The sequence below is a fragment of the Lissotriton helveticus genome, chromosome 11 (assembly GCF_964261635.1).
Source record: "Lissotriton helveticus chromosome 11, aLisHel1.1, whole genome shotgun sequence".
Taxonomy (NCBI): domain Eukaryota; kingdom Metazoa; phylum Chordata; class Amphibia; order Caudata; family Salamandridae; genus Lissotriton; species Lissotriton helveticus.
Window position 1 is genome coordinate 1,171,444,275 of NC_136072.1, and position 25,100 is coordinate 1,171,469,374.

General features: G+C 47.7%; 1 protein-coding gene across 5 annotated transcripts in view; it reads right to left on the minus strand.

Annotated features, from left to right (window-relative positions):
• SFSWAP (splicing factor SWAP) overlaps window positions 1–25,100 on the minus strand; it is a 579,257-nt gene that overhangs the window by 446,124 nt on the left and 108,033 nt on the right. For all 5 annotated transcript variants that reach the window (XM_078667992.1, XM_078667991.1, XM_078667989.1 and 2 more), the window contains exon 8: window positions 16,244–16,472. In XM_078667992.1, coding sequence (XP_078524118.1) covers window positions 16,244–16,472 — 229 coding nt within the window. The remainder of the gene's footprint in view (window positions 1–16,243; window positions 16,473–25,100) is intronic.

Here is a 25,100-nt window from a genome sequence, read left to right on the forward strand (position 1 = left end):
TCCAGCCCCGGTTGCGTTTCCCACCCGCTGCCCCCCTGCGGCCCCGCCCCCCTTCCCTCTCTCTCCCTTCCCATTCGCCGCCCCGCTCCCGCCTCCCAGCTGCTCCTCCCTCCCACTGGGCAATATAGTGCAGAGTGCACGCAGTGGTGGGCAGTGACCTCTGACCCTCTGGGCCGGTCACCCCACACACCGCGCACACTCTGCGAGTAAGCCCAGGTTCCAATCCTACCGAGTGCCGCCACTGCCCGCAGCTGTGCTCCTGGTCTGCTGGAGCGGTAGTTCCTCTGCTGCACGGCTGTATTCTACCTCGCTTGTGTCAGCGTTGCTCCCTGTTGTATTGTATTGTTTTTTCCATCGTTTTCTCCCTGCGTTGCCCCCTGCTCTAAGTAACTTTGTTTTGTACCTTTTTGTACCTTTTCTGCTGTCCGCTTGTTGTGCCCTCTGATTTTCGTTGTTCCCCCTCGTTTGTTCCCCCTCCAGCCCCGGTCGCGTTTCCCGCCCGCTCCCCGGCGCTGCCCCCCTGCGGCCCCGCCCCCTTCCCTCTCTCTCCCTTCCCATTCGCCGCCCCGATCCCGCCTCCCAGCTGCTCCTCCCTCGCTCCGCCCCCCCACGCTCCTCATATGGCAGAGTGGCAAACGCGCAGCGGGCGCGCCCTAAGCGCGCCGAAGGTGCGCCAAAGGTAAGCCCGTCTGCGCCCGTCCGCGCCTGGCCCGCGCCCAGCGCCAGGACCCCTGGCCTCCGCAGACACCAGCCCACCCGCCGGACCTACGACGCCACCGAACTCAGCGCACTCAACACCGGCCGGATCCCGGGATGCTACCGTGCCACCCCGAGACGCACCCACGGACCCTTCAGCTGCCACTCCTGCAAGTACACCTGCATCCGGACCTGCACTACACCAGCTCCCACCAAGCAGACCACCAGCAACAACCATCTGAAGTGCATCCTGATCAACACCCGCTCCGTCCACAAACACGCCGTCCAACTCTGGAACCTGCTCGACACAACATCACCAGACGTCGCCTTCCTCACGGAGACCTGGATGAACGCCTCCTCGGCGCCCGACATCACCATCGCCATCCCGGACGGTTACAAGATCACCCGGAGGGACCGCGTCAACCAGACTGGAGGAGGCATCGCCATCATCCACAAGAACACCATCCGCATCACAACCAACTCCGACGACACCCTCAGAGCCGCCGAACACCTGCACTTCCAGATCCACACCGATCCCAAGACCACCCTCAGAGGCACCCTCATCTACAGACCCCCGGGATCACGCACACAATTCAGCGAAGACATCGCAGACTTCATCAGCCCGCACGCTCTCCCCTCCACCGACTACATCCTCCTCGGGGACCTCAACTTCCACCTGGAGAACAACAACGACCGCAACACCACCACCCTGCTGGACAACCTCGCCAACCTCGGTCTCAAGCAGCTGGTGACCACCCCCACCCACTACGCCGGACACACGCTCGACCCCGTCTTCTCATCCAGCAAGAACATCGCCTTCAGCCACGCCACCGGACTCCACTGGACGGTCCACACCTGCATCCACTTCAGCTTCAGAAAGAACACGATCCACCACCACCAACAACAGGTTGCACGCAGAAACTGGAACAAGATCACGCCCGACAAGCTCGCCGCATCCCTGAGCCAGGACACCCCCCGCCAGCTCAGCGAACGCCAGCCAGGCCGCCAACAACCTCACAAAGTGGATCAGCAACTGCGCAGACGACCTCGCCCCGCTGAGGACCCCGCCTAGCAGACCCGGCAGCAAGAAAGCCCCATGGTTCACCGACGAACTCAAGATCTCCAAGAAGAACTGCCGAGCCCTCGAGAAAGCCTGGCGCAGAGACCCAACACCAGACAACATGACCACCCTGAAGCTCGCCACCCGAAAACACCACCAACTGATCCACACCACCAAGAAAACTGCATTTAAGGAACGACTGGACAACAACGCACACAACAGCAAGGAACTCTTCAACATCGTCAAAGAGCTCTCCAACACCAACGCCGGAACCAACGACATCACCCCTTCACAAGACCTCTGCAACTCCCTCGCCTGCTACTTCCACAACAAGATTGCGGACATTCACAACGGCTTCAGCACATAACCGACGCACCCCACGAACGCACCAACGCCCCCCACCACCGCCCTCCGGGCCTGGACCCCGATCTACACCATAGACACCATCCGCACGATGAACTCCATCCACTCCGGATCCCCTACCGACCCCTGACCCCACCACGTCTTCAACAAGGCCGACGCCGTCATCGCACCCCACCTGCGGGACATCATCAACACCTCCTTCGACACCGCTACCTTCCCGGAGAGCTGGAAGCACGCCGAACTCAGCGCCCTACTGAAGAAACCTTCAGCGGACCCCACCGAACTCAAAAAGTACCGCCCCATCTTGCTCCTCCCGTTTCCGGCCAAAGTCATCGAGAAGACCGTCAACAAGCAGCTGGCAGCCTTCCTCGAGACGAACGGATCCCTCGACCTCTCGCAGTCTGGCTTCCGGGCCAACCACAGCACCGAGACCGCCCTCATCGCAGCCACCGATGACATCCGAGCCCTGCTCGACAACGGAGAAACAGCAGCCCTCATCCTCCTGGACCTCTCCGCGGCATTCGACACTGTCTGCCACCGCACCCTAGTGCAGCGCCTCAGCAACATCGGAATCCAGGAGAAGGCACTAGAATGGATCATCTCCTTCCTCGCCGGAAGGACACAGAGTCAGCCTCCCCCCGTTCAGATCAGAAGCCACCGAAGTCATCTGCGGCGTCCCTCAAGGCTCCTCGCTCAGCCCCACCCTCTTCAATGTCTACATGAGCCCCTTTGCGGCCATCGCACGCCAACACAACCTCAACATCATCTCCTACGCCGACGACACCCAGCTGATCCTCTCCCTCACCAACGACCCCGCCACCGCCAGAGCCAACCTACACGAAGGGATGAAAGACGTAGCCGAGTGGATGATGAACAGCCGCCTGAAACTGAACTCGGACAAGACGGAAGTCCTCATCCTGGGATCATCACCCTCCGCCTGGGACGACTCCTGGTGGCCCCCCGCCCTGGGCAGCGCACCCAAACCAACAGACCACGCACGCAACCTGGGCTTCGTCCTGGACTGCTCCCTCTCCATGACCAGACAAGTCAACGCCGTCTCCTCTTCGTGCTTCAACATCCTGCGCATGCTACGTAAGATCTTCCGGTGGATCCCCACCGAGACCAGGAAGACGGTCACCCAGGCCCTCGTCACCAGCCGACTAGACTACGGCAACGCCCTCCACGCCGGAACCGCCGCCAAGCTCCAGAAAAGACTCCAACGGATCCAGAACGCCTCAGCAAGACTCATCCTCGACATCCCCCGACACAGCCACATCTCCGGACACCTGAGAGACCTGCACTGGCTCCCGGTCAACAAGAGAATCACCTTCCGTCTCCTCACCCACGCACACAAAGTCCTACACAACCAAGGCCCAAGATACCTCAACAGCCGCCTCAACTTCTACACCCCCACACGCCAGCTCCGATCGACCAGCCTCGCCCTCGCCGCCGTACCCCGAATCCGAAGAGCCACCGCAGGAGGAAGGTCCTTCTCCTACCTGGCCGCCAAGACTTGGAACTCCCTCCCGACCCACCTCCGCCTGACCCAGGACCACCTCGCCTTCAGGAAGCAGCTCAAGACCTGGCTGTTCGAGCAGTAGCAGACCCCCTCCCCAAGCGCCTTGAGACCCCCCCGGGTGAGTAGCGCGCTATATAAATGCACTGATTGATTGATTGACTTCTGACTTCTGTCCCAACAACACCTAACTTTGGCTTATCACTGGATAAGTAAGAATTAGATCTAATAATATCTCCTCATACTGCAGAGAATGAGGAGATCTGCACTTCCCAAGTAGTACAGAAAGACACCAGATGAATGCACCGAGAGAAAACTGAGACAAATGTTCAACACTCAAAGGACCAAAGGACATTAACTAGAAAAATGCAAATAAACAAGAGAAGAGAGGTTAATTAGGTCTCAAGAAGCCACAGAGACGGAGCGAAGCAACTGGGGGAATCACACACCCACTTTGGGTGGAAAAGAAAGCCCTCACACACCGACCTGGTCAGTGTCATGCTTCATCATAGGGCCCCACCACAGAGGCCGAATGCCTCTTTGGTGTGCTACGACGCCAGAAGACTGCGGAGCTGGTTGTGTGAAAAGTGCGTGCTGTGAGGTTTAAAATTAAAGGTGCCTAAAGGGTATCTACAAAAATGTTTAATGGTTGATCCCTAGGACACGAATAAAAGGGTTATGTATCTGAATTTACTGCCAAAGGTAATGGATTGGTTAATTCAGAATATACATTAGCCAGTCAACATGTTTCAGCCTTATCAGTGGTTTAAATTTACCTAGGCATTCATCAGGACAGAATTAAACCCCGGCGGTATGGACTCTCTAATCGTCCACCCGGACCTGGGGGCGTGAAAGTGAAAAAAATCAAAAAAGTGATAAAGTGCATAAAAAAAGGCGGAAGAGCAGGTTGCTCATTCCAAAAATACTCCTAATTGCGGAGTGTTTCTGCACCTGTACAGCAAATGACACAGACAAACACAGAAGACATACACACAATTAGTTGTGAATATAGGTCATTGCTTTTGTCCAGGGTGCTCCATAGTTGTGGCATAAATTGTGTTCCCAAATAAACACTAGAATTAACACCATCCATATAGCCCTATAGGGATGATACCACTAACTCTGGGAAGTGAAGTGGAAAAAGGTGTTTAAAACACACAAATTAGCTAGAAAGGGGTTAAAAACACGACACAAGTACTCCATAGGAGGGATCAATGGACCAAAGGTCTGTGACCCCACTGAAAGGTTCATAAATTCAAATCATATCTCACTTTAGAATATGGCGCTAACTGCACCATGGGTCTCGGGAGGGGGGTTGGAGCGTACCTGGCACATCCTGAAATTAGAAAGCAGAGGCTTGAAATACACAGGATCGGGTTTTACTTAGCTCGATCTTGTCGAAATAGGCAGATCGTGGTGGTGGTGTGACTCTCGCCCTCAACGCTCTCAGCCCGCTTATGCACCTCGCACAGCCTCAAAACCGGACCCAGACTATGGAGAGCGGGGCCGGTAAATGGGTTTAAAAAGCGTTTCTTCGTTCTTCCGCGCTCTTCCGGGTGGGCGTGTCCCGTGCAAGAGCGAGGCTTGGAGCGCGCCGGCCCTGGTTGGAGGGGCGCGGCGTGTATCCAAACCGAGGTATGAATGTCATAACCAATAGGGGAGGCCCAGCGGATTGAATGTAGGTAGAAAGCTTTATGCGATCATAACACTGTTCAAAAACAATGCAAGAAACGATGCGTGGGTATAAGCAGCCATAGGGGCGAAGCTGCGAGTCATCAAATGCTAAGAATTGCATAAGTCTAAACACTAGGTGGCACGGAGTCCAAAAGTGCAGACCTTGTGAAAATAAAAGCTATTGGTGAAAATAACCCCGAGTGTCGAAAACGCTCAGAATTGCCAAGAGAATGAGTATGAACAAGGGGTGTGCAGATAATAAAGCTGCGTGGGAGATAGGAGTTTTTGCAACGATTAATGTCAAAGTGCATTATACCATAAATACATTGTGGGGCAGGCTGCCTAGACTGTTCAAAGCTGGAGGGGGTTCTCAAGACAATGGCCATAGCTATGCACACATTATGACAAAGGGCGCGAGTATGCAGACATTGTGACAATAAGGCTACACAATGGTGGGGTTGTCATTCGTTTAGAGAGTGACCATTTGGATGGAAAAAGAGTACTGTGTTTAGTTTGCAGATATAGCTGTACAAGAGCATAAATAGAGACTATAGGGTAGTTGAGACTATCTTGTTAACCCAGAACCGTATTCCACGGGATGTCATCATTCAGCCCAACGGTGTTGGTGCCTAAACGGTACACCCAGCGCTGCTCCTTTTCAAAAAGCCTGCTTGTTACATTAGTGGTACCAGTGATTGCCTCAATAATTGTCAATTTCATGTCATTGGTGGTATGATTTTAATCCAGAAAGTGACGACTCAACTTAGTTGTTGCTTTTCTGCACCTGATATTACTACGGTGTTCACAGATACGCTGTTTCACTTTGCGTGTCGTCATGCCAACATAACGTAAGGCACAGGGACATGTGATTAAATACACTCCATTGAATTGCAGTTAGTGTGTGCAATCTGTGTCCAGGTTTTTCCTTGTTCCAACACGAGTGTTTTTGAAGCCTCCGTTAGGTGGCATACGCTGCAATCTGAACAGGGGTAGTGCCCTATGACTTGAGGCAAACCCCATGCTGCCGTGACTGTAGGGATTTTGGGGGGTGTCTTTTCTTTTGGACGAGTGTGGACTAAGGCATCCTTCAGACTACGACCCTTCTTGAAAGAGAAGAGAGGCTTTTCCCAATCCTCTTTGGAGGATGTTATGATACTCCAATGTTTGTTTATTGTCTTCTTTATGAGGTTAGATAGGCTGTTATATGTGGTTACACATGTGAGTGGTAATGCTTCTTGGTTATTGATTTTTTCTTCCAGCAGGGCCTCTCTCGGCTGGTTTCTTGCTCTCTTGAAACCCTTGCTAAGGGTTGATACTGGGTACCCCCTATCTCTCAGTTTCTCAGTTAGTCCAGAGGACTGTTCTTTGAAGTCTGTCAGTGTGCTGCAGTTTCTTCTCAGTCTTAAGTACTGCCCATAAGGAAGATTCTCCTTCAGAGGGCGGGGATGGAAGCTGCTGAACTCTAGTAGATTATTTTTAGCTGTTGGCTTGTGATGAGTTTTTGTAGTTAGACACGTGCCGGAAACAGAAATTACTACATCTAGAAAGACAATGTCAGTTTTCCTGGTGGTGTTAGTAAACCTAAGGTTATGGTCAAGGGTGTTGATCCACAAGAGGAATGACTCAAGGTCACTATCAGTGCCTGTCCATAGGAGCAAAATATCGTCAATGTAGCGCTTCCATAAAAGCATGGAAGGCGAAAATTCTGCGGTTGGCGGCAAGATGTATTTGGCTTCAAAATCTGCTACGTAGAGTCCGGCCACACTATGGGCAAAGGTTCTGCCCATAGATGTACCTGAGCATTGGAGGAATAGCTTGTTCTTGAAGGAGAAAAAATTCTCTGAGTGCTATAGTAGCACATTCGATGATAAATTCCTTGGGTGTCTGATAACTCCACTCAATTGAGTTGAGTGACTCACCCAGGACTTTGATGGTGTCGTCCTGGGGGGTGTTAGTATAGAGACTTTCAACATCCAGTGTCACCAGAGTGACTGAGTTTTCTTCGAAGGTGATACCTGAGAGGAGCCGTAATAGGCTCTTGGTGTCTTTAAGATAGGTCGGGGTTGACTGCACCAAAGGCTTTAAGAATTGGTCGCAGAATCGTGAAAGAGGCTCCAAGAGGGAGCCTATCCCTGACACTATGGGACGCCCAGGTGGTGGCAACCGATTTTTGTGCATCTTTGGCAGTGTGTAAAAATATGGTATGACATCACTGTTGCTGTTCAGAAACTCTGCTTCATTTTTGGACAGGTGTCCTCTTTCTTCCGCCTGTCTTACTAGGGTAGTGATCTTTTTGGTCAGGTCAGCAGTTGGATCTTTAGTCAGTGGAGTGTAGTTCCTATTTTCTCCTAATAGATCCTCACAGGTTTTATCATAGTCTATAGTATTTTGTATGACAATCCCTCCACCTTTATCCGCCGGCTTGATGGTTATTGCGGTGTCGCTCTGCAATTGTTGGAGTGCTTGGTATTCAGCAGTGGTGAAATTGCCAAACGTTTTTGGGTTCTGGCAGGACTCCAGGTCTTTAAATACTGCCTGTTCAAAGGCGGTAATAGCCGCTGGTACAGTGTGTGGAGGCGGGGTGAAAGTCGAGTTGGGTCTCAACCCGGTATCACCTTTCCGAATGGATTCGTTGGGGTCTGTTTTACCTTCGAAGAAAGCTTTCAGCTTTAGCTTGCGGAAGAAACCAGCAAGTTCACAATGCAGTTTGAATCGGTCAGGTCTTGCTGTGGGGACAAACCCTAGGCCTTTCTCTAAGACCTGGATCTCAATTGGTGTTAGTACCCTTTCAGAAAGATTAGTCACTAGACTCACACTCCGCTCGTTCCTGGTTGTTGATTGTTGCTGCGAGTGTGGTTCGCTACCGAGTCGTCCTCTTCCCAGGATACCCTGTTGCTTCCTCTCCTTTTGCCCCTTCCTCTCCGGCCGCTCTCTAAAAAAGGCGGTCTGTATTGGTTGTGAAAGTGGACCGGGGGCATAAACCCTGGGTTCCAACCCATAAAGGGATACTGAGGTTGTTGGTATGGGTAGGAGTGGGGGTCCATTCCCATTTGCGGTGGCTGCCATTGCGGATGGTAACTCTGGTTGCCCGGTCTACCTCTGTTCCTGTTCTGAGCGCTGTTTTTATGATTAGGACGAGCCAATCACGCGTGCAGTGCCACGCGATCATGGCCCAGTCCTTTCTGTTGCATCGTTGAGAAAAATGCGAGGGCGTTGGTAACTAGCATACCCCTCGGTGCTGTATTTGAAAGGAGATATTGTTTTAAGATGGTACCATGTAGGATTGTGCGGATGTGCTCACGTTTTTTCTCAGTGAGGTTTTCCCCACTCTGTGGTATTTGCTATGGCTTGGGATATGTGAGGGTCTGCGAATAGTGCAGGATCTGACATAAGAGCCTCTACTTCAGATTCAGAGTATGTCAGGCCCAAGTTCGCCATGGTGACCGAGTGGGAAAACCTCACTGAGAAAAAACGTGAGCACATCCGCACAATCCTGAAGCACTGATGGTCGAAATCAGAGACACAGAGTCTCACTTTAAGGCCACAATAACTGGGTACAAGAAAAGGTTGGATGAACTAAATAAGGAACTCAATGAGTATAAGGATAATCTAATGCAGTCAAAAGCAACGAAATTCCAAAAGGATCAAAAGAATTTGATTTTGAAAAAGTATATTCTTATTCCCCTGCAACCTTTACCCCCCAGTGAGGAATGCTAGCAAATCCGATCACTCAGATGATGACTCCTCCAATAGCAGTGGGTCAAGTAATGGCTCCTTCAAACAAACCAGAAGAGGTAATCGCGGCAACAGGAACAACAGAGGTAGACCGGGCAACCAGAGTTACCATCAGCAATGGCAGCCACCACAAATGGATATGGGCCCCCACCCCTACCCTTATCAACAACCTCAGTATCCCTTTATGGGTTGGAACCCAGGGTTTATGCCCCCTGTCAACTTCCACAACCAATACAGACCGCCTTTTTTAGAGAGCGGCCTGAGAGGAAGGGGCAAAAGGAGAGGCAGCAACAGGGTATCCTGGGAAGAGGACGACTCGGTAGCGAACCACACTCGCAGCAACAATCAACAACCAGGAACGAGCGGAGTGTGAGTCTAGTGACTAATCTTTCTGAAAGGGTACTAACACCAATTGAGATCCAGGTCTTAGAGAAAGGCCTAGGGTTTGTCCCCACAGCAAGACCTGACAGATTCAAACTGCATTGTGAACTTGCTGGTTTCTTCCGCAAGCTAAAGCTGAAAGCTTTCTTTGAAGGTAAAACAGACCCCAAGGAATCCATTCGGAAAGGTGATACCGGGTTGAGACCCAACTCGACTTTCACCCCGCCTCCACACACTGCACCAGCGGCTATTACCGCCTTTGAACAGGCAGTATTTAAAGACCTGGAGTCCTGCCAGAACCCAAAAACATTTGGCAATTTCACCACTGCTGAATACCAAGCACTCCAACAATTGTAGAGCGACACCGCAATAACCATCAAGCCGGCGGATAAAGGTGGAGGGATTGTCATACAAAATACTATAGACTATGATAAAACCTGTGAGGATCTATTAGGAGACAATAGGAACTACACTCCACTGACTAAAGATCCAACTGCTGACCTGACCAAAAAGATCACTACCCTAGTAAGACAGGCGGAAGAAAGAGGACACCTGTCCAAAAATTAAGCAGATTTTCTGAACAGCAACAGTGATGTCATACCATATTTTTACACACTGCCAAAGATGCACAAAAATCGGTTGCCACCACCTGAGCGTCCCATAGTGTCATGGATAGGCTCCCTCTTGGAGCCTCTTTCACGATTCTGCGACCAATTCTTAAAGCCTTTGGTGCAGTCAACCCCGACCTATCTTAAAGACACCAAGAGCCTATTACGGCTCCTCTCAGGTATCACCTTTGAAGAAAACGCAGTCACTCTGGTGACACTGGATGTTGAAAGTCTCTATACTAACATCCCCCAGGACGACACCAAAGTCCTGGGTGAGTACTCAACTCAATTGAGTGGAGTTATCAGACACCCAAGGAATTTATCATCGAATGTGCTACTATAGCACTCAGAGAATTTTTTCTCATTCAAGAACAAGCTGTTCCTCCAATGCTCAGGTACATCTATGGGCAGCACCTTTGCCCCTAGTGTGGCCGGACTCTACGTAGCAGATTTTGAAGCCAAATACATCTTGCCGCCAACCGCAGAATTTTCGCCTTCCATGCTTTTATGGAAGCGCTACATTGACAATATTTTGCTCCTATGGACAGGCACTGATAGTGACCTTGAGTCATTCCTGTTGTGGATCAACACCCTTGACCATAACCTTAGGTTTACTAACACCACCAGCAAAACTGACATTGTCTTTCTAGATGTAGTAATTTCGGTTTCCGGCACGTGTCTAACTACAAAAACTCATCACAAGCCAACAGCTAAAAATAATCTACTAGAGTTCAGCAGCTTCCATCCCCGCCTTCTGAAGGAGAATCTTCCTTATGGGCAGTACTTAAGACTGAGAAGAAACTGCAGCACACTGACAGACTTCAAAGAACAGTCCTCTGGACTAACTGAGAAACTGAGAGATAGGGGCTACCCAGTATCAACCCTTAGCAAGGGTTTCAAGAGAGCAAGAAACCAGCCGAGAGAGGCCCTGCTGGAAGAAAAAATCAATAACCAAGAAGCAGTACCACTCACATGTGTAACCATATATAACAGCCTATCTAACCTCATGAAGAAGACAAACAAACATTGGAGTATCATAACATCCTCCAAAGAGGATTGGGAAAAGCCTCTCTTCTCTTTCAAGAAGGGTCGTAGTCTGAAGGATGCCTTAGTCCACACTCGTCCAAAAGAAAAAGACACCCCCCAAAATCCCTACAGTCACGGCAGCATGGGGTTTGCCTCAAGTCATAGGGCACTACCCCTGTTCAGATTGCAGCGTATGCCACCTAACGGAGGCTTCAAAAACACTCTCGTTGGAACAAGGAAAAACCTGGACACAGATTGCACACACTAACTGCAATTCAATGAATGTGGTGTATTTAATCACATGTCCCTGTGCCTTACGTTATGTTGGCATGACGACACGCAAAGTGAAACAGCGTATCTGTGAACACCGTAGTAATATCAGGTGCAGAAAAGCAACAACTAAGTTGAGTCGTCACTTTCTGGATTCCAATCATACCACCAATGACATGAAATGGACAATTATTGAGGCAATCACTGGTACCACTAATGTAACAAGCAGGCTTTTTGAAAAGGAGCTGCGCTAGGTGTACCGTTTAGGCACCAACACCGTTGGGCTGAATGATGACATCCCGTGGAATACGGTTCTGGGTTAACAAGATAGTCTCAACTACCCTATAGTCTCTATTTATGCTCTTGTACAGCTATATCTGCAAACTAAACACAGTACTCTTTTTCCACCCAAATGGTCACTCTCTAAACGAATGACAACCCCACCATTGTGTAGCCTTATTGTCACAATGTCTGCATACTCGCGCCCTTTGTCATAATGTGTGCATAGCTATGGCCATTGTCTTGAGAACCCCCTCCAGCTTTGAACAGTCTAGGCAGCCTGCCCCACAATGTATTTATGGTATAATGCACTTTGACATCAATCGTTGCAAAAACTCCTATCTCCCACGCAGCTTTATTATCTGCACACCCCTTGTTCATACTCATTCTCTTGGCAATTCTGAGCGTTTTCGACACTCGGGGTTATTTTCACCAATAGCTTTTATTTTCACAAGGTCTGCACTTTTGGACTCCGTGCCACCTAGTGTTTAGACTTATGCAATTCTTAGCATTTGATGACTCGCAGCTTCGCCCCTATGGCTGCTTATACCCACACATCGTTTCTTGCATTGTTTTTGAACAGTGTTATGATCGCATAAAGCTTTCTACCTACATTCAATCCGCTGGGCCTCCCCTATTGGTTATGACATTCATACCTCGGTTTGGATACACTCCGCGCCCCTCCAACCAGGGCCGGCGCGCTCCAAGCCTCGCTCTTGCACGGGACACGCCCACCCGGAAGAGCGCGGAAGAACGAAGAAACGCTTTTTAAACCCATTTACCGGCCCCGCTCTCCATCGTCTGGGTCCGGTTTTGAGGCTGTGCGAGGTGCATAAGCAGGCTGAGAGTGTTGAGGGCGTGAGTCACACCACCACCACGATCTGCCTATTTCGACAAGATCGAGCTAAGTAAAACCCGATCCTGTGTATTTCAAGCCTCTGCTTTCTAATTTCAGGATGTGCCAGGTACACTCCAACCCCCCTCCCGAGACCCATGGTGCAGTTAGCGCCATATTCTAGAGTGAGATATGATTTGAATTTATGAACCTTTCAGTGGGGTCACAGACCTTTGGTCCATTGATCCCTCCTATGGAGTACTTGTGTCGTGTTTTTAACCCCTTTCTAGCTAATTTGTGTGTTTTAAACACCTTTTTCCACTTCACTTCCCACAGTTAGTGGTATCATCCCTATAGGGCTATATGGATGGTGTTAATTCTAGTGTTTATTTGGGAACACAATTTATGCCACAACTATGAAGCACCCTGGACAAAAGCAATGACCTATATTCACAACTAATTGTGTGTATGTCTTCTGTGTTTGTCTGTGTCATTTGCTTTACAGGTGCAGAAACACTCCGCAATTAGGAGTATTTTCGCAATTAGGAGTATTTTTGGAATGAGCAACCTGCTCTTCCACCTTTTTTTATGCACTTTATCACTTTTTTTATTTTTTTTCACTTTCACGCCCCCAGGTCAGGGTGGACGATTAGAGAGTCCATACCGCCGGGGTTTAATTCTGTCCTGATGAATGCCTAGGTAAATTTAAACCACTGATAAGGCTGAAACATGTTGACTGGCTAATGTATATTCTGAATTAACCAATCCATTACCTTTGGCAGTAAATTCAGATACATAACCCTTTTATTCGTGTCCTAGGGATCAACCATTAAACATTTTTGTAGATACCCTTTAGGCACCTTTAATTTTAAACCTCACAGCACGCCCTTTTCACACAACCAGCTCCGCAGTCTTCTGGCGTCGTAGCACACCAAAGAGGCATTCGGCCTCTGTGGTGGGGCCCTATGATGAAGCATGACACTGACCAGGTCGGTGTGTGAGGGCTTTCTTTTCCACCTTAAGTGGGTGTGTGATCCCCCAGTTGCTTCGCTCTGTCTCTGTGGCTTCTTGAGACCTAATTAACCTCTCTTCTCTTGTTTATTTGCATTTAACCGGGGACTAAGAGAGTATTCCTTAATCTCCCTGCCTCCTATTGTTGTTTGTACATTAACTGGAAAAGCAATCCTTCTGGGAGGTTCATTCTCACACCTTGCTGAAGACTGTTTAATCAAACCCACATCATGAGTACAAATCGACCCCTTTACACAGCAGATGCTAGTCTGTGAGGAAAGCCCCGGAGATCTTAACACACTTAGTAGGAAGTTGTCCACTGCAAGGAAAAAGACAGAAAAAATTGGCACCTTGGCCCTAGTACCTACCCAATGGATAATACACCTCCTCCCCCACACAGACATGCAAGAGGGGCCGTATTCTCTGGCTTACTGCACACTGCTCATGCACTCAGACCACTGTAAATTCATATCTTAGCTGCAGCATGCACCATTCATCAGAAGTGCCGGGCATTATGACCCTGAATTATGCAGCACAGGGAAAATCACCTCAAATTTTTCTCAATTAAAACTGTTCAGGAGAAACACATAATCGCTTACAGCTACTTCAAATGGGAGCCAAACATGAACAAGCATTGCCAAAGGTCTTGCTATTTTTAAAGAACATAACGTGTATTTGTAAATTGCACCTTCACCTGCAGGCCTCTTGGCGCCGAATAACATATGTTTATTTTTACCCAACTCAATGGTACTCATTTTACCAACCTCAGATGATAAAAGGCTGAGTGGAGCAGCCAGGATTTGAACCTGTGATCATGAGGTCAAACATGGGCCTCTACAGTGGATGCATTAGTCCACTGAGCCACCAGAACAGGTGAAAGAACATTGGAATGGCCTAGTGTCCTGCACTCTTGCTAGGGATGCCAGGACAGGCGTAAGATACAGGATCTGAAGAGGTGAAGTAGACTAGGTATGGAAGGTTAGGTATGCTTGATTGAAGGGATATACTAGGTTGGATAGCAATGGTTGGACGCCCTGGCGCGATGGGTAGGTTTGGTAGGCAAGGTATCCCACGTTTAGTAGGTATGAATGTGTACGTATGCTTGTTAAGTAAGGTATAATCAATTATGAATGGTAGGTATGTAAAGTTAGGTAGGCGTGGTAGAAGGGGCATGCTAGCTAGGTTGGTTAGGTATGCAATGTTCGGCATGGTAGGAAGCTGAAGTAGGATATTGAGGTAATGTAGGCTATGTAAAGGAGGCAAATAAATGATGGTAGAGGAGTGAGACTAGTGTGCATGTCCGAAAGTCATTTATGTAAGTATGCTAGTAAGGTACAGATGCTAAGTTTGATAGGAAGGTTAGACAAAGTGGATAGGTTGGGCATTCTAGATTGGGCATGGTAGGTAGGTTAGGTATGGAAGGTATGTTTGGCTAGCTATGGTAGGTACTTTAGATTAAGCAATATGGGTTAAGTATGGTAGGCCGGTTTGGCAGGTATGATAGGTTAGATACAGTATCATAGGTTGAGTATGGGGGTAGATATTGAAGGCAGGTATGAAAAGCTAGCTATCTTAGGTAGATACAGTAGATGGGTATGTCAGGTTAGTAACGGAGAGGTGAGAAGATATGGTAGATGCAGCGGACTGGTATGGTTAATAATACTTTTGCCCGATAGTTAAAGGCATGCCCTACTGCATTAATGTCTAGACTTCTTGCATACAAATTAGTATCACGGTTAATGAGAATCTCAAACTCTTTCATAAAAGCACGCTTTGTTGCTGCTGGAAGAGTGGTTTATGTGCAAGTATTAGTGTTTCCTCAACAATAATCTTCTTATTCAATCACACAGATGATTTAAAAAGAGTACACTTCAAGAGAGGTACGACACAGGCCCAACATGGAGTTTGCGTTGCTTGTATGATGCAAATCCACAGCAACCTATAGCACTGGAGATCTTGTTGCCCCTTTGTCAAAAATGTTATTCCTCGTCAAGAAACCCTTCCTGTGTGCCTACACACTGACACTTCATGAACCAAAGGTAGCTACAAATCCAGCATGCGTCATACTAGCAAATGAAGACAGGAAAGCGCAAACACAATGACTGAATGGCGCTGGGACGTCGTATTGACAAGCTTAGGTATCGAAACAGCAAGCAGTAAAACCGTAAATTAGCACAACCAATATCGCTATGCCAGCAAAGTAAATACATGAACGAACACAGACAATGTAGAATTTGCAGTTTAAGTTTTAAGGAAAGGACTACTTTATATAACCATCCTGAAAATGCCATGGCATTGACGGACAACCCATCCAAGCAATGTCAATGCTTTAAAAAAAAATAATAATATGAAAAACTAAGTCTGAAGAAGGCTGACCCAAAGCCTACCATTTCTATCTACTACTTTACATGTATTTTTTTTAATTCATTGACAACACTGGCTCTCACAACCAAAAGCCAAAGCCTGAAGCAAGTCCTAAAAAACACTATAAGCATGTTCTAAATATACATGAGAATTTGCAGAGCATTCTTAAGCAAAAAATCCTTTTTTTTGCTAAATGCCACAGCATGGAACAAGACTGGTTTTAAAATCTCGGAACTACTCAAAGAAAAAGCATCTGATTACTGCAAAGAAAAATGTAAATGTGATTTTAATTATGGAAAGCAGTGCAGTCCTGACTTCACAACAAGCATTTACCAGGTGGTATTCATATACATTAAACCATCTGGCAGAAATGAAGGCGGAATACAGACTAACATTCTAAGTGAAGACAGAAAGTATAACCCTACCTGGCGGGTGTTACGGTGGCGGCCATAGTGGTGCCGGGACTGGAGGCGGGAGGGGGCGTAGAGACACCGGGAGCAGGGGGGGCCGTGACGCCAGTCGTAGTTGGCACTTCCACGCCGGCAGGAACATGGCTGTAGTAGGAAGCCGCATCCACACCCGTGGGTGGGGGTGCCAGGCAGTACGTTCCGTCTGGGAGCACATAGTAGCTGTAGTATACTGGGGGTGCACTGGCTGTAAAATGAGCAAAAGCACACTTAGTTTGTTAAAAGCATTTAACCCAAACCATGTTATTTTTAACATGCTCATTAAAAGAAAGAGTAATCGTTAAGTAGAACAAGCAATTACGGAAGATCCTGGACCTACTCCCTGTGGGTGCCAGGCAGACTCTGGTGCATGCCTTGGTTACATCAAGACTTGATTACTCCAACCTTCTCTATCTGGGAATAACAGCTAGAAGCCTCAATCGTCTCCAGGTACTCCAAAATGCCACAGCCCGGCTGGTGCTGAGGCTCCCTAGGAGAACGGCCTCTAAAGCTGCCTTGAAGTCCCTACACTGGCTTCCGGTCAGAGAAAGGATTACCTTTAAAGCACTATGCATGTGTCACCGCATCATCGGGGGCAAGGAGCCCGATCCCCTACACCGCCTTATTACTCCCTACAGACCGGAACGCATGCTCAGATCCTATGTCATCGGACTTGTAGCCGTCCCCAAAATTCATAAAGCCCGAATGGGGGGGCAGATCCTTCAGGCTACTCGCAGCCAAGAGCTGGAATAGGCTTCCGATGGAGCTGCGTCTCGAACCTTCTGAGGCTAAGTTCCGCAGAGCTCTTAAAACCCACCTCTTCCGCTCAGTATTGATGTAATCCCCCTGCTCTGGCCACCTCATACTTTTCTCTCAGCGCGGGGACACACCGGGGCGCGTAACCAGGCGCTTTATAAAATTCCAAAATAAATAAATAAGTTAGCAGGTTATATATCTAGGTGCAGTAATAGAAGAAATATGGATCTCATCTAGCTCTTCCGGCACCACACACAAGGCTATCGCTGGTTTGTACGGGCTTGAATAGTTGTTTGGAGGAAGCACCAGAACATAACTGCTAAGTTTTCATCCAACTTATGGGCAACATTTTTACAGTTTCAGTGCACTTAGGAGTGACATTTAATGACTTAATGAGTGACACTTTCTCGTAAGCATAACCAACCAATGAAGTCCATAAAAACAGATAAATGTCAGGAATGACACCCTTTTGAACCTGAAATGGAAGGACACTAGCCAACTGACCCTTTGCAATACCCCACCTTTCTCTTCATCTTCAACAAGCACACTAAAGTAACTATGCGCACCACCACACCATGCATACAGTGTCATCAAAGATGTAATATCGGACGTTGCAGTCATGTGATAACTTTTGACCTCTTCTATGACATCACTGATGTCATATGTGAGGTTATTAGCAGTGCATATCGAGGGTGCGAGTTATAGTTACTTAAGATAATTGTAACTAGTGAATTTCAGTTTTTTTCTTCATTTAAAACGGGTTGTTTTACCTGACATTTTCACCCAACTATAACCCCCTTTTAACCTTTGTTTTTTTTGCGGAGACTACCGATGGTGTTCGTTTTTTATTTTCTTTATTTTAAATGACTAGTAAGATATCATTACACTTCCTAATTATAACACTTTAACCTTCATTTTTTTTCAGCACCCAACACCCAGCCATGCACAGTCCCAGGCCATCTGTGGCGTGGGTTTGGGTGCAGGGCTTGATCGCAGCCAGGACGGTGGTCCATCCCCCTGCGGGCAGCCAATCTCCCTGCAACGCGCGACTTGTGGCCATGCCCTCACCGAACACCCTGTGAACTAGCACAGCTATATCATGAAACAATACAAATACAGTGTCATTTCAACTGAACCAAGTCTACTGGCTTTCTCAAAGGGTCAAAACACCAAGAAACAGAAAGCAGGTGGCCTACTGGCTTTATCAATGGGGCCAGTACATCAACATATATAAAGGAAACATATTGGCTTTGCCATAAATAACTATTATCAAATGTATAGTTTATAAATTCAAAGAATTGTGATTTTTGATAATAGTGATTGTCACAGCATGTTTCAATAAAGCATTAAATAATCAGGCCTTTGAGACTTTTTATAAACATTTGCATCTTATAAAGTGCAGGCACAGAACCAACCGCAAGGGGTCCATGCACTCCAGTGGAAGAGCATACAGCTCCAGTTTGAAGTGCATTCAAAAAATATTCTAAGCTCTCCTGGGGTCATGGATTTAACGACCCAGGAGACCACTCTATGCTTTTTTGTTTAATATATATCTTTTTCTAAAAGGCTTCATGGTGCCACTATCCCTTCTAGGGGCAGCAACAGAATAAAAAAATATGACCCCAAAAAATTCCACAGGGCATTGTGTGGGCGCTCCATGCCGGTGCTCCTGCTGTTCATTTATTATTCTTTTTTTCTGTACCAGCATTGGCAGCTGTGGTGAGTATGTCCGGTCTTGTTTCTGAAGCTAGTACATGGGCAGTCATATTGCCGGTGCAAATGAGAACTAGCTTGTTGCGAATGAGAGAGGAAGGCCTTGAATGCTAGCTGGATGGCAAACCGCTTGAAGTAGTTGACGTGGAGAGCTTGTGGGGTTCCCACAGACCTTGGACAGTGAGCTTGTGCAAGTGCACCCCCCAACCAGAGAGGGAAGCGTCTGTTGTGATGGATACTTGTAGAATTGAGTCAAGAATGGGCTATTTGTGGAACAGGTTGTTGGTGTTTCGCCACTGCAGAGAGAAGCAAGTGGAGCCAGAGATCAACACTAGATCCTTCCAGTGACCCCCCGCTTGAGACCACGGTGCTGCAAGGGATTCCTACAAGAGGCGCATATGTAACCTAGCATGCGGTACTATGGCAATGCAAGAGGCAATCATGCCAAGGCGCATGACTGTTACAAGAGAAGGACAAACACCTAGAAGGCTTGAACTCTGCTGGACTGGGGAAGGCTTTCCCTACTACAGAGATGAGGACCTCCCCAAGTATAGTTGAATCTGTAGCGGGTGGAGGTGGGATTTTAGGGCATTGATGTCAGCACTAGACCGTAAAGTATGTCTATGGTGGCCTGGGTGTGAGGCAACCACTGCTACTGGGATGCGCTCTTGATCAGCCAGTCGTCAAGATGAAAAAAGTTATGGACGCCAGAGCACCTGAGGTGTGTGGCCACGACTGAAAGACATTTGGAGGCAGTGGAAATTCAAAAAGACAGGACTTTGAACTGATAATGCTAACCACTTGCCATAAACCGGCAATAAGCTGGGTAAATCGGAATGTGAAAAGAGGTATCTTTCAGGTCTAGGACGATCATAAAGTCGACTTGCTGCAGTGAGATGACATCATGGAGTATGACCATGTGAAATTGACCTGCCAGGATGTATTTGTTGAGAGGCCTAAGGTTGAGTATAGGATTGAGGTACCCATGCTTCTTGGAAATTAGAAAGTATATGTAGTACACCCCGTTTCCTTGCTGGTGTAATGGCCTGGCCTCTATATCTATCTTTCATAGGAGAGGGTCTACTTTGCCTTGAAGGAAGCATTGGTGTTGAAGGGAGAGAGTGTGCTTGTGGAGTGAGATGATTTGGGGAGTAGCAGTGAGCCCCAAACAACCCTTGTGCATGATGTTGAGTACCCACTGGTCTTGAGGTGATTTCCATCCACCACGGGGAAAAATACCATGGAGACATCCCCTGACAGGTGTGATGTGGTCGGGGGACGGTGAAAGGACACACGCAAGTCATTATTTAGCTGTGGCAGCTCCTTCGGTGGTGCCATCCTTGCCCCTAGTCTTGCAGTTATTACCCCTGTAACATCCTCGGAAGTAGTCGCGGGGAGAGGTCAGCTGGGGTTGGTGCCTGTGAAAAGAGGTGGAGGCCTCCGGAGAGGGCGTCTTGGAGCCTCCGCGGTTCTGAGATCTCCAATATCAGCCATATGCAGATAGTGTATGTAAAGCTCCCATGGTCTTTGTGGTATCCGTGTCCTTATTTATTTTCTCCAGCATCTGATCAACTTTCGGTCCAAAGAGGTGCATCCCATCAAAGGGCAGGCTGAGCAAAGGCACTTTTTTTTAAGCCAGAGAAATGCAGCCGCGCGTGTCAAAGCATTAGGACACTGGAGTTGATAGCACATGCTGTGGTGTCAGCAACATGAAGGACACGCCGGATGGGGGATGTTGGAAAGGAGCTTGAACTCGGAAATACAGTGCCTCCATGAGGCACTGTATTAGTCTTGAAAGCTTTGGAGGAGTTTCTCCATTTCATATTAGTGCGCCGTGTTGTATCGGGAGAGGAAGCCAACAGAGTTGGAGATGAGTCACTGCGTGGAAGATTGTGCAGTGACGCACTTACCAGTTGCGTTGAACTTCCTGCTCCTTGTCCGGTGGAGATGTGTCACCTGTGCCCTGAGCGCCTGCATGCTTGCTATCTGGAGCGGGCTTCAGAATGCCATTGGCTTCGGGAGATACTGCATTGAGAGTTAGGTAGCCAAGAGTGTCTCCATGAGGAACTCTTTTTCATATGGGAACATGCGCATTTCTAATTTATGGTAGGTGGCTGCCCTGTTGGGTGCCTTACAATAAGAAGTGGTGTCATCCGGTGTTTTATGTTCATTTTGAAAGTTTTATATAGCGCGAACAAGATCTTTGCAGATATCAGAGCGCTTTACAAAGACAGGGGGTAAGAACAGGAGAGTGCATAACAGGCATTTGGGCATAGCGTAATTGTAGGTAAAAAGTGAGGTAGGGTAGGTACATGAGGGAGCATAGTCAAACAGGTAAGTCAATAATATAAATAGTACAAATAAGAGGGAGCATAGACAATCAGGTAAGTCGATAATACAAGTAAAACAAATAAGCAAAGGGATCAAACAAGTAGTACAGATAGTTCAAGTGTATTGATGGTGTTGATGGTCGTGCAGGGTACAGAGACCAGGGTCTGTATCTCCTGGGGGATCAGTGTCGTAATCATCCCAAGGGTCATCTTGTGGCTGTTGGTCGGGGTTGGTCATAAAGGTCCTGAGTGGAGCATGGGCTGTGTGCCCCAAACCCAGAATGAGGTGGCCTCTGTGATGAGAGAGGCAGAGGGCCAAGAGGTGGTAAAGGTGGGAAGGAGGGTAGGCACAAAAGGAGGCGACGGAGAGGCAGTTAATGCAAAGGTGGTGGGCTTGTAGCCTTGTTACTTTCTTCATCAATGGCACTGGCTCTAGTTGCAGGCCGAGGGCTTCTTCGAATGTGAATTCTGCTTTAGCGGAACAGAGTCCTTGGCCTTAGGTGGCGGGCAAGCAATGATTACAAGTTCAAGGGTGGCTATGGATCCGCATGTGCCACACATTGGGTTTCTCCTGCAGCCGCATGACGATGGACTGTTCCTGATCCTCTGGGCCAACGTTAGATGGTGCCCTGGTTGCCAAAATGGAAATTTTCCATGTTAATTTGCACAGGAAACTTCAGTCGCAGCTACAGAAAAGCTTTAAAAAAATTGACAACATTTCGATCTTTACTCAGAAAGCGTGCCTTCTGTGATTTGCTGTAAAGTGTTATTGGAATCTGCATTTAAAGAGGTGCTCAGTGGTCTTGAACGGATTAAAAAAATAAGGCATATCATGACGATTGGTCCTGCGCGAGTCCCAAAGGCTGTGCCCAGTGGGAAAGTTCAAGTGAAGTTGTAGTTAGGTATGGTCATAAGATCTTAGATTAAATAAAAAAAACTAGAAATTCACTGAAAAAAACAAAGGTTGAATCGACAAGAGTTAGATAGGGTAATAAGATGTTTTTTTGTTTTTTTACAGTAAACAGACTAGAAATTCACAAAATAAACAAAGGTTAAAGGGTTGTCCTAGTTAGGTGTTGAAATGAGAACAGCTAATGGCTAATGTTGAAAATACGAAAAAGAACATTCATCACTTTTATTTACTGGGCTAACTGTAACTTGCACCCCAAAAACACACGGCTTAGAAGCTCACATATGACATTACTTGTGACGTCATCACTGCTGACATCTTAAAAAGCTGATCCCTGGACCCACAGATTACAAACGAACAGAACCAGAGTTTTAAGATTCTGAGTGACGGGTCTGCTCCACCGACAGCTGCTTAAACCAGAGTTTTGCGAAGCACTTTCTACCACTTGAGAGATAATGCCTTAAATTCAAAGTACCTTGTTCCCTAGAGGCTGTTTTCTGTCAGTCTGTGGATTGTAGAGATTGAAAGAAAGTCTGCTGATTGCAGAAGAGGAGGCCTGAACCAGACTGCTGACAGCAGGGAAATTTGATATACAAACGGCTGTCTGCAGGTCTGACATACACAAAAGCAAATTAATTAACTTTGGTAATTATCTTTCTGGAGGATACTGTACCTAACCGCAGATTAGTCACCCTGGAATACCTCTCAGGTGCCAGACTGGATGTGGCGTATGTTTTACAGCAGTGCTCCAGTCTGCCGCAAGGAAGCATTGTGCGGATCTGCTCTGACTCCATGCCAGAAATGGTGATCAGAGCCGTAGATTGGTCCTACCCCTGCCTAACAACTTTCGTCTGTCATTTTCCTTTCCGTACCCTGAAATAGGACCATAACAAATCGTTGTTCTGTATACTGGTCACTTATGTGGGACAATTTTATATGTTGAGAAGAAGCCACTCCACAAAACTTGGTGGTAGGAGGGCAGAATAAAGGGAGTGACAGTATCCACCAGAAAGAGTGTTACGAAATGTAAGTAACTTGTTTTTCTGATGGATCCTTCCAGCTGCAGGATTCCTCAGCTTAAAATACACATGAAAGCAGTGCTCCACCAGGCTGACGGTCTGTGAAGTGAACTCAGATCAAAAAGCATTGCCTAACTGAGCGAGCAAAGTGTCCTTCCAGATGGACCTGGCTGTCAAGGCAGTAGTGCTTCGTGAAGGAATGCACTGATGTTCACGTTCAGAGCTGACAGATATCAGGGACATTTCACACAAGAGGGTGTCCAAGTGCACACCAATTATTCAAGTTTCGCAAAAGTTACTCAGTTTTGTCTTTTTAGCGTGCAGCCCAGATCGTGATCCACCCTGTTACCACGTGTAGAAATTCAACCAAATATGGGGGGATCTCACTCCAGATACCAGGGATAGACACCCCCAAGCCAAAGCAGTGCTAGTGGTGTTAGCCCAGGTAAAATGGCCCTCAGACCTCCCAGGATCTGGTTCTGCTCACTGTACAGGAGGTCCTCTTCTACACAGCCTTACCTTTCTTTACACCGGAGAAGCCCACATGAAGCTAATCATCCATTCCATGGTCCTTGGTATGATCTATACAAAGGCTTAAAGACCTAAAGGGAACAAACAGATGGAGGCTCTACTCCTCTTTCGAGGAGTGAAGGAGAATCAAGAACAATAGCAGAGTGAGAAACTGCGGAAGGGAGTCACGAGTTCTCAGCCCCAATATGTCCGGCCAATTTGGAGTGTAGGGCAGCTGCGCTGACAGTGCCTGCATTTAACTCATGCGACAAGCTGGCATAACTGCAATGATAAATACAGGAGACACAAAGATACACATGAGGAATATCATCAAACCTTTATTAAATCTCATCACCACAGGTGATTAGATCAAGGAGGGTTGGCTCAGCAAACTGAGAAAGGCCAAACGGGCAGACAACCTTTCCTTTTGTAGTGCCCACTGGAAGACACTTCTGGGTCAAGACCAATGGTTGAGTGTCCTAGGCACCCCACCAACTCGACCCAATGTAGATGGATTTCCTGGAAGGAGGTCTGGCAGCGCATTTGACCTCTTCTACCTCTGGTAGCAGATGGAAAGCCGACCCTCAATATCCACACATGGAAGAAAGTTGTGCAGACCCCGATGGAGGATTCTGCCCTGCTGCTGAAACAGACGCCCTTCTGAAGTGAAGCCTGATTGGAGGACAGTTGCTCATGCTCAGCTCAGAGTACCACACTCCTCGTCTGATTTAAAGCTACCAACATGACTTGGCCCGGTCTTTCTTGCTCTTCTTCAGAACTCTGGACGGGAGAGTTAGTGGTGGGAAGATATCCAAGAGCCTCTTGTTCCATTCTAGTCAGAGCATTTCTTCTAGTGGGTTCTTGCAGAAATTCCGTGTGTTCAATGGTGGCGAAAAGATCTAGTCAAGTTTGCCCCTCCATTGGCGGAGATGCTCTCTGCTACCTCAGGGTATATACACCACCCTTGATCTCCCACACATCTGCTCAGTTAGTCTATTCTGGCATTGATAGACCACGCTAGGTGCCAGAAAGATGCCCTGGTGCTATAGCCACCTCCAGAGGAGCAAAGCCTCCTGGCACATAATTCATAACCCCAATCCTTCCTCCTTGTTTCAGTATCATACGCCAGTGGTGCTGTCCTTGAGAACCTAAACCAGCCATCCATTAATTGACAGAATAGAAGCAGAGGACAATCCAATATTCAAAGGAACCAGTGTAATTACAACATATCAGAAATGTGTTATCCTTCTGATCAATTTACATCATAATTACAGGGCCTAGTCAAGTACTATAGCCACTTTAAAATGAAAAAAATAGAAAAATGAAAAACAAAATGACTGGTAAAACAAGCATTTACAATGCAATGGTTTCGCCTTTGGAAAAGTTAGAGCTATTGGCATTGTAAATGACAAATTTTGTATTTATGTGTTTGTTTTGAAAACAGATAAATAAATGGCATTGTCATTTACATTGCCATTAGCTTAATCTCTCACAAATGTGAGACCTATTGTACCCTACGGACGAGCTCAGCAGACAGCAATTACTACCACACACACACCCCCAGAGCGACACACACACACCCAGAGCCACACACACAC